Raw genomic sequence first — 10,283 nt, 5'->3', positions numbered from 1 at the left:
CACTATTTTGACGGTGGGCGTGAAATTAAACATGGCTTTACTTCACGTGGGCCACTAATATAGTCCCGGCGGGCCGCAGGTTGAGTATAGCAGCTGTACTATATCAATGTTGATCTACTTGCACTTCTAACTTTGTTTTGGGTTCGTTTGGTGGGGTATTGTAGCAACGTACTTAACATTTCTTGTAGGCCAAGTCAATAGGATAATATATTACTGCAATGTTTTTACTAGAGGCAGCACCCGCACAGACAGGAAACAAAAAATTATGTTCGTGTTCGACGTACTTTGACAACGTTGCTGTAAATATTCTGTGCAACATGTCGCATTTTGGTCGGATTTTATACCATATTTATTATGCTAGTGGCGCCCTCTACTCTGACCTTTGCGCAATATTCCCTATTGAAGTTACATTAAAATGTTAAGAAATTGGGGTAAGAAACCAATCTATCGGAGTGTACCACATACATTGAATTCATTTACTACAACGATATTTGTTTTACTAAAGCCGGACTATGAAGCGATAAACACAGCGCTCGTCAATCCCCCAGTTTATAGCGAGTACATTTTACTCTGCTTTCAAGTAAATTGACTGAATCTTACATTTCTTATCACCTCAGCCTCACTCACAGAAGTCACAGACGAATATTAATTACTACTGTTATTATATGAAGAGAAAATATAATGTACGGGGCACTATCTGTTTTCTTCATTTAATTACAGATATCATTAATTTTGCCACTAAATGCGGTAGTTAGCTTACGACTCCTTTCCTTAAAACGTTATCCACAGATGAAGGTATATAGAACTAGCTGTCCCGGCAAATGTTGTTTTGCCATATAGACCGGGGATGAAGTATGAACAATGATTAAATTACTAAAATAGCTATAAAAAATAGGGGTTGGTGATAAAAAAGTAAAAATGTAGGGTTGTGTGTATTTTTAATGCCACATTATAAAAAAATAAAAACAAAAAATTTCGTCCAAAAATTAAAAAAAAAAATTTAAGGGTGAACAACCCTTATTACTTAGGGGTATGAAAAATAGATGTTGGCCGATTCTCAGACCTACTCAATATGCTCACAAAATTTCATAAGAATCAGTCAAGCCGTTTCGGAGGAGTACGGGAACAAACATTGTGACACGAGAATTTTATATATAAGATAATATAGAGTATAGACTATAGACGATATCCATCCCTACATTAAGGTCATCAATGGAGGTCGATGACCTTTCGTGAACTGGCCGTGACCCCCAGGATAATAAATAATAATCTGACTGATCCACAGAGCGACAGATAAATTATTTAAAATAAAATTATTATCACAACAAAACATATTTTTCGCAATTGAATTTTATCTCCAGGAGCGGAAATGTGCAAGATTAACAATAATAATTATCAGTATCCGAATTTTGTTTAGTTTGTTTTAGTGTGATTCAATCGTAAACATGATTTGGTTCAGTGTAGCAGCCCTATGGTAAGACTTTTTTATTAATAGTTGATTGAATGAGTTTTTTTGTTTAACTAGAGATCGCCCAATGGTCGAAATTCGATCAACGACATTAGGACTACTGAGTACCTATACTTGTAAAAAATATTGAATTTATCATATTTTTTTCAACTCTTGTCTCTGGGGCCGTGTAAGCATTGTCTAATAGTATCTTAGATTCAATAAAAAAAACTATAATCCATTTTCAATTTGTCAACTTGTTGTCAACAGACTTAACCATAAATAAAAGAGTATAATTCGTATGTATAGGCTTGTCACTCAAAAATCTGTCATTTCTCATGTGTGTGTTGTAGTGTGTGTAGTGTGTGTATGTGTAAGTCAAAATAATATTAGTTCGGTGCACTCCTTCACCATATAAACTATAACTGTGCGAAATTTCATGGACCTACGTTTCCCCATTTTTCGTAAAAAGGGTTACAAAGTTTTTCGTTCGCGTATTAATATTATGATAACAGTACACTAGCAGTACTAGCACACTAGCACACTAGTACACTTTATTTTAATTTTATTTGGCAATTAAAAAAAATAAAAAACAAAAGCGCATAAAGAACGAACAAATGTTTTTTGTGATGAATTAACAAAAGTTTTAATTCGTTTACGTACTATAATTTACAGCCAACTTTTAATTAATGAAGTACCTAGTAACAAATTGATCTTAATGATTTGACGCAGCATCGTTTTGCCGCGCATAGAAGGCAGTCCGGAGTTTCCACCGGAGTTCAAATTCGGGGCAGCCACTTCGTCCTACCAGATAGAGGGAGGCTGGGATGCCGATGGTATAGTATGTTGCACTATAGCTGTAGGCAACTTTAAAAAGACTTCTCCTCACTCATAATAATCATGCTAAAATCAACAAGTCAAATGTGCCATGCTTATATGTTGTACTTGCTCCAAAGTGTACCGGAAATATTTCATTTCATTTGAAAATAGGGGGTTCTATTTAAACATAACCATCATGTTATGTTAAGCTTTTTAAGGAGTTATAAGAGATATTGAATTAATAATATCCTCCATATTTTTCGATAGACATCCATATTTCCACCTGCTTCTTACTTTCCAAATCCTCGGAGCTTACGCGCAACGAAAATATAATTCTGCCATTATATTAACCAGGCAAAGGTCCAAGCATCTGGGACAAGCTGCTCCACTCCTCGGACAACATATACAAGCAGGAGACGGGCGACGTGGCGGCCGACTCCTACCACCAATGGCGGCAGGACGTCAAGGCCGCTGCTGAGTTGGGGCTGAACTTCTACAGGTAATAAGGGATGGAAGGTTCAGAGAAAAAAAGCTCTTTTCAATAAATCATGACTGTTTATGCTCTACATCTTAGGTGGCACCAAAGATCGCCCCATGTCTTTGTTCTTGCGCCAAAATTCGTTTATTGCGCGGGAACCGTACATTCTTCCAGGATAAAAAGTATCCTATGTCCTTTCCCGAGAGTCAAAGTATCTCCACACTAAAAATTCTGCAAAGTCGGTTCAACGGTTTGAGCGTGAAGACCGAAAGACCGAACAGACCGATAGACAGACAAACACACTTCGCATTTATAATATTAGTATGGATATTATATCTTTATAATAATATGCTTCCTCATTTTTTGGTGCTATATAATATATCTGTTCAGAAAAGTTACGGCTTTTCTGAACAAAAAAATTAGACCCAATATACAACTTTAAGAGGAGTCCACACCGCCGTTTTTCCATACAAACGCTGTCCCCTGTTTCCTCCCTGGATAATGCCGGTAGAGTTATGATTTTTTTCCTGAATATCTATGGCCCTTTATTAGCATGTCCCTATGTTTTCTTTTTTTTTTCATAATTTTATTATTAAAAAAGATAAGAACGTCCAAAAATCCAAAAAAATGGCAAGATTTTCCTCTGTGTTCAAACACCCAGAAAACAAAACTGGCTAAAATATACAAAAAAATAAAACATAGGAACACAGCTCAAGCCTTGTTTTAATTCTTAATGAAAAAAGTACTTAAATCGGTTAAGTTTTGGAGAAGGAATCAGCGGACAACGAATCGAAGATTTTTTGTTCTTTTATTAGAACTTTTGTCGTGTTGTCTCTATCGCGCTCTGCGGTGGGAGACTTGAGATTGGTGAGACAGCAATACATTTTCAAATACCTATTTTCAATTTCTCTCGCCCCTGGTGTATCCTCTTAACATTCCATTATCCAAGCTCATACGCGCCATAAAATCATCCGAGTGAAATCATCCGCCATAAAACTAGCCATCAGTCGTAAATTTCCAGGTTTTCCATATCGTGGCCGAGGATACTGCCGAATGGATGGACGGATGTGATCAACGAGGCGGGCGTGAAGTACTACAGCGACCTCATTGACGGTCTCCTGGCTGAGAACATTGAGCCCGTCGTCACCATGTACCACTGGGACCTGCCTGTTGCTCTGCAAGACCTGGGTAAGAATCTGCGCTCTACTTCTGTAGTCGAGCAGCCTTTCCTAATGCGGGCGATAACACCCCCTTGTGGCCGCTGAAGATCTAGGGGGCGGTGAGGGTGTGTCGTTGTATAGAGGCTTGCGGGGTGATTCATTTCACCTGGCGGATGCAATTAAAATTGAAACAATGGGGGCGCTAAATTACATAATTTGTTCTCAAAGTGGGCAGTAGACAAAATAAGTTTGGAAAACCCTGCTGAAGAGCGACATGCATTTGAGTATTAGCTTGGGCTGTATGTATGTAACGAAATCTTTGAGCACGATTTTACCTAGCTCCAGTAATTGTCTAGTTAATTGGAAACGTTGCATACGTATAGATGCCTTAAGAGCCAATGACATTCTTGAAAATAATACAAAAGCGGTTTCTTTTTAGTTTTTTTAAATATTATTTATTCCTTTTGTTTAAAGGTTTTCAAGTACTGACTAGGCTTAATTTGATGTACAAAACTTTTTATTTTTCTTTTACACTATCTGAATGAACTAACTGGTTATAGAGAAATATAATAATACATGGAACTGACTTAGTAGTTGGACTTGTTGGCAAGTTGACTACAATTTGTACAACGCAACAATAGCCTTTTTGAGTTTTGATAAACTACAGTTAACTTATACAATGCCATCTAATTTTAGTTAGCTTTTGCTTAACCAAATTTTCGTGTTAAGCAAAGCACTATAAGTACACAGATTTAAATAATAATTTATATCTATCGTTAATCATGATATTCAAATAATCCTAAATCTTTTCGTTTCACAGGTGGCTGGACCAACCCTCTGATAGTCCACTGGTTTGGGGAGTACGCGAGAGTTTTATACTCCCTCTACGGTGACAGAGTCAAGAACTGGATCACCATCAACGAGCCGACAGTGGTCTGCGACTTCAACTACAACTACGGAACCTTCGCTCCTAAGATACAGGAGGCGAAGTTCGCTCCGTTCCTCTGCAATAAATATGTGCTACTGGCTCACGCGAAAGCTTATAGGATATTCGACGAAGAATTCCGGCCTACGAATGATGGTATGCACATTATGTATACTTACACAATTATAAATGCGAAAGTGTGTCAGTCTGTTACCTCTTCACGCCCAAACCGCTTAACTGATTTTGCTGAATTGGAATTTGGTACAGAGATACTTTGAGTCCTAGGAGAGGACATTGGATAGTTTTTTCGTAGAAAAATATACGGTTTCCGCGCGATAAACGAATTTTGCCGCAACGAAGTTGCGGGCGTCAACTTTTTATATTTAAAGGAATAATATAATTGTTTTGGATATAGGTACTATATCCGTCGCGAACCATATAATGTGGATTGAACCTGAGACTCCGGAAGAGGAAAAGCTAGCTGAACTTGGCAGACAATTTATGGTACTGTATACAGTATTGATTTTTATTTGAGTTTAAAACTAAGTTTTTATAGTAAAGATCCTTGTGATATTTTAGAAGGCTCTAAATACTACTACTCTTCATCCATGTGATCATATTTTGTTACTTTTATGTCCTGTAGATTGGAAGATATGCTCATCCAATATTCTCTAAGGAAGGAGGTTGGCCAGAAACAGTTGAGAAGAAAATGAAAGAAGTCAGCATGAAAGAGGGATATGATGAGTCCAGGTTGCCGACTTTTACAAAAGAAGAAAAAGAATTTATTAAAGGTAATTATTATACAGTATCACCAGACATAGATAAATTTAACTAAAAGGAATGTCGAAAAACTTTATTTAATTATTATAATCAACACATCTCTATTTCATTAACGTTCATATCACGGTCAACGGAGTAGCCATGCCCATGGGCGCCGTCAGGGGGGTGCCAACTGCCAGGGGGTGCACTTGCAGGGTGCACCCCGTTAGAATCTCGGGATCAACAGGAATTATAAAAATAAAAAGCATTTTGTAACCCTATTACCATTGGCAAAGACATCCAAGGAAAGCTTAATTAACATCATGAGCGATACATACACTCGTCCAAACCTGGTAACCAGCATCAACCAGGAGTGTGGCATACGCCTTAAGCATGGTCTATAATAACATCTATTCATCGAAGGAAATTGTGCGGTCCCTAAAGCTAATGAAGTACACAGGAGCGAGAATACCTAAAACCGATCTAAATACCCTGTATCTTGTCCACACACAAGAGGAGAAAGCAGCCCTCACTAATACAGGCTATGGATTGGGAATGGACTCTCGTGTCCTCACAATCCATGAAGCTCAGGGATTAACGAGTCCTTCGGTGATCATCATACATACTAAGTCCCGAAAGCTGACAATCCATGACAGCGTTCCTCATGCAGTTGTAGCTATATCCCGGCACACTAACACCTGTGTCTATTACACTGACACTGATGGAGACGCTGTGGCAAGCTTCATAAAAAGAGCCACGGAGGTGTCAACCGAACACATAAAAGATTATAACATAAAAATGGCTATAAAAGACAGGAACGATAAAGTCCTAAGCCACATAGCGGGTAGATTCGACACAGAAATAGAAAACCCACCCAGCTTGAGTGACCCCTCTCCACCAAGCCAATGTCACAACATCTAAAGGCAAAGGGTGGAGCAGCATAAAATCTAAGGAAATCGGAAATATATATATATATATATATATATGTATATATATATATATATATATATATATATATATATATATATATATATATATACATATTTCCGATTTCCTTAGATTATATATATATATATATATATATATATATATATATATATATATATATATATATATATATACATATTTCCGATTTCCTTAGATTATATATATATATATATATATATATATATATATATATATATATATTAAAAAAAAAGTGTCCATGGCGTGATGGACTACAATTAATTTTCTTGGTGCGAAAATCTAAATAATAAAATAACAAAAAAAGAATATGGACGAACAGTCCATAGACGGCCCCAATTTTAATAATTAAAAAAAAAAAACCCTATTACCATGCCGTACAAGGATAGTTCGTAATGTTTCAGCACTAAATGTTTTATGTTGACGTAAATAGACAGTCGTTGTTCGTAAAAAGTGAAAAGAACAGAAAGAAAACTAAAATCTGCACCCGGCGCCCATGGCCATGCCGTATCAAAACGTTTGGAGTTACCAGACTTCGTCACAGTGTTTGTGTGCGTGCGACTAAACATATGCGAATTATAATTGCATACTTTGATAAAAATGCCATGCAATAGCTTTACCGCGGCCGTCCCTGAGTGTCACGCGTTTTTCTCTTGAATTTTTCCTACACGCCTACATTCTGAAGGCCTAGACCAGCGGTAAGCGATTATCGTAAACGCTAACGCCAACGCCACAAAGTGTATGGGATTTGACATTAGTATTCGCTAGCGAAGCGATGACTTATGTCAAATCGCATACATTTTTGTTAGCGTTTACGATAATCGCTTGCCACTTGTCTACTAGGGCTGAGCCATTATAAAATTAGGAAATTACCTGTGTCTCAGGTACTGCGGATATGTTCTCGTTCAACCACTACACGACGTCCATGATCCGGTCGGCGCGGGCGGACGAGACGCCCGGCACGTGGTTCATCGAGGGGTCTAAGGAGCTGAACGCTGTTATGGTGCCTCCACCCAACGCAACGTATGGTGCGCTGAAAATTATGCCGGTAAATAGACGACGTGTTACTGTAGATGAAAAGAGGTTTCATGCTACGAAAAGGAAGACGAAAAGACAGATTGACAAAGAAAAACAGGCATTTGCCCAGAAAAATCTTCTAGAATAAATTTTCTATTCCTTCTTATACCGTGGCCTGCTAAGTCTGCTGTTGTTCTGGCGATCATATATTTTACCGCATGCGACAGCAATGCACAGTCGATTGACAGCAGTAGTATTTTCTTCAGTCGCATGCTGTCTATATGAATTGTGTCTATGAGCGTCCGTTATTTCCACTGGATATTCCGCTACACTTTACTAAAGGGAACTTGTTGTAGATCTACCCCAAAGGCATCCGTCGCTTGGTGAACTGGCTGAAGGACCAGTACGGGGACATCGAGATCTTCATCACCGAAAACGGTGTCGCCACCGCGGGATACGACCTTATGGACCACATCAGAGTTGACTACATCAGTCAATACCTTGACCAGGTGAGAGAATTTTGAATTTAGAATAAGTTAGAATTCTATTTTCAAACCAGTGACTTCTCTAACCAAAAACAGCTGGTGTTTAAAGCTTTTTAAATATAGAATATAGTGTTTATCGTTTTAGCCGCCAGTATCTTATTGATTTATTTATTTTTTAGCTTTTACTCGCTATCAGGGAAGATGGAGTCCGAATCACCGGCTACACGGTGTGGTCTCTGATAGACAATTTTGAGTGGTTCGATGGATACAAGTAAGTTTACATAGCAAAATTCTGTGTATGTAATTAAATAATACCGGTGTGGGGGGCCACACCGGTTTCGGTGACGGTTGCCGGTTTCATTGAAACCAGGCCAGCTACGCAGGAGTAATTTTATAGTGCCCAAGTGTGTGCGCAGTACACAAAAGCACTCTCTATTCCTTTAGTCTCATAACCCAGTGGGACGGAAGATCGACACAACCGGCGAGAGATCAGAAGCAGGACCGACTTTTTACATGCCCATCCGACGCATGGATCATCTTACTTGTCAGAAAACCAGGTGATCAGCCTGCATTGTCCTAACCAAACTTGGAAATAACATGTTTCCAACGCGGGAATCGAACCCACGACCTCCGAGTCAAGAGCCACGCTCTTAACCACATGGACCACGGAGGCGTCCAAATAATTTAAAGTTCATGTAATTAAATGAAACTTAGTGAGCCTCACTCCAGAGTTGAGATGCCATAGTTTTTTGTAGTACAAAATATTTGTTTTAATTCTGCATATCGTGTTTTGTTCTCGCTCGCACGCTTCGCTTTTCATTGTATCACTAAACTAAATATTAATAAAACAAAATCACCTCCTCTAAAATACCTACTATTACATTTTTCGTGTAGCAAACCAAACTTTAAATACCTAACCACAATCATCATTTCTTTTCAGGACCAAGTTCGGCCTCTACCAGGTGAACTACGAAGACCCCAACCGAGCCCGCACCCCGCGCCTCTCCGCCCACCACTACGCCTGCATCATCAGGCACCGCCGCCTCGACTACCCGCCATCTTGCCTGGAGCCCCACCACGAGATGACGAAGAGGAAGAACAAGTCCACCATCCGACAGAAGATCGAGGAGACCAAGTCGAAACTGATGCATTATTATGGAAGACTACGGAACTATTTTATGGATGTCCAGTAAAAGTTTACTGACATGCTCGTAAACCCCCCCATTACTATCCATCTTACTTGCCCAATCGACAATATAATATTATGTACCCACCGATTTTCATCGGCGAGGTACATATTTTTTTTTCTATTTACAATATAATAATACTTAATAATAATTATACTGTGGAGCGTGTCCGTAGGCAGAGTAGGTATTTAGGCTGCTGCAGAACCCTTCATGGGCGAGTCCAACTCGCACTTGGCCGCTTTTTTACGTTACCCCATATCAAAGCTATATTATATACGCCCGTGAGAAAAAGAATTAATTAAATCGGACTTGCACTCGTAGTTCCGGAGGTATGCGAACACAAACATAAAAATAATGATATATCAGTGCCAATTCATATTTATTACAATCAAACGAATTTTGAGGATATTCATCGCTGGAACTTTATTTCCCTGTAGGTACTCTCAACTCTCATGCATTACTGATTTCTGTATCTGACATAAATAAGACATATTTTCAGCGCAATAAATTAACATGTACTTAAACATAAAGGGATGTTTTATTTCAATTACATTGCGATTTCCCCCTGTACAATGTACATAAACTGCCTCGGGAGGGTTCCGCGTGACGGCGCTCCGACATGTAAAATAATAGACCACTACGAAAAATTACCTAAGGCTATATTATATACCTACCTACTATTTACTAACAGGTAAATCCGGTAAGGTAAGCGCAGAACTCAACATTCTTGTTGGTACATATTTGAACGAAAATTGGTGTGGAAATAAAAAATATTGGTGTCGTAGCATCATAGTGATTCTACGAGTTTTTTAAGTTGCCTTTCAGCAAAATCGGTTCAGCGCTTTGGGCATGGAAGAGGTAACAGACAGACAAACACAGTTTCGCATTTATAATATTAATATGGATATATTCTATACCAATGTCACGTGACAAAAATAATATATGATAAAATACTTCCAATGTGAACGAAGCCTTACCTAATGTTAAATCTCAACTGGGCCACAAAAACCATCATTATCCATGAAGATTAATGATTTTTTTGT

General features: G+C 38.4%; 1 protein-coding gene across 1 annotated transcript; it reads left to right on the top strand.

Annotated features, from left to right (window-relative positions):
- The first annotated feature begins 1,359 nt into the window (after window positions 1-1,359).
- On the top strand, window positions 1,360-9,293 carry LOC121728434 (myrosinase 1-like). The gene is made up of 11 exons (XM_042116967.1): window positions 1,360-1,474; window positions 2,180-2,283; window positions 2,621-2,765; window positions 3,766-3,932; window positions 4,725-4,985; window positions 5,245-5,333; window positions 5,473-5,620; window positions 7,436-7,599; window positions 7,925-8,077; window positions 8,233-8,324; window positions 8,994-9,293. Exons 1-11 carry the CDS (start codon window positions 1,446-1,448, stop codon window positions 9,244-9,246), a joined length of 1,605 nt encoding a protein of 534 aa, XP_041972901.1. The 5' UTR covers window positions 1,360-1,445; the 3' UTR covers window positions 9,247-9,293.
- The last annotated feature ends 990 nt before the right edge of the window (window positions 9,294-10,283 follow it).

Source organism: Aricia agestis, chromosome 1, assembly GCF_905147365.1.
Source record: "Aricia agestis chromosome 1, ilAriAges1.1, whole genome shotgun sequence".
In the NCBI taxonomy this organism is placed as follows: domain Eukaryota; kingdom Metazoa; phylum Arthropoda; class Insecta; order Lepidoptera; family Lycaenidae; genus Aricia; species Aricia agestis.
This window is presented reverse-complemented; position numbering and strand designations above follow the sequence as displayed.

What these genes read in the sequence shown, in the direction of transcription:
- LOC121728434 (XM_042116967.1), top strand. Translation starts at nt 1,446, where the DNA reads ATGATTTGGTTCAGTGTAGCAGCCCTATG. An exon ending in GGGAGGCTGGGATGCCGATG is followed by an intron (nt 2,284 to 2,620) that starts GTATAGTATGTT and finishes TATATTAACCAG; the next exon opens with GCAAAGGTCCAAGCATCTGG. An exon ending in TTGGGGCTGAACTTCTACAG is followed by an intron (nt 2,766 to 3,765) that starts GTAATAAGGGAT and finishes GTAAATTTCCAG; the next exon opens with GTTTTCCATATCGTGGCCGA.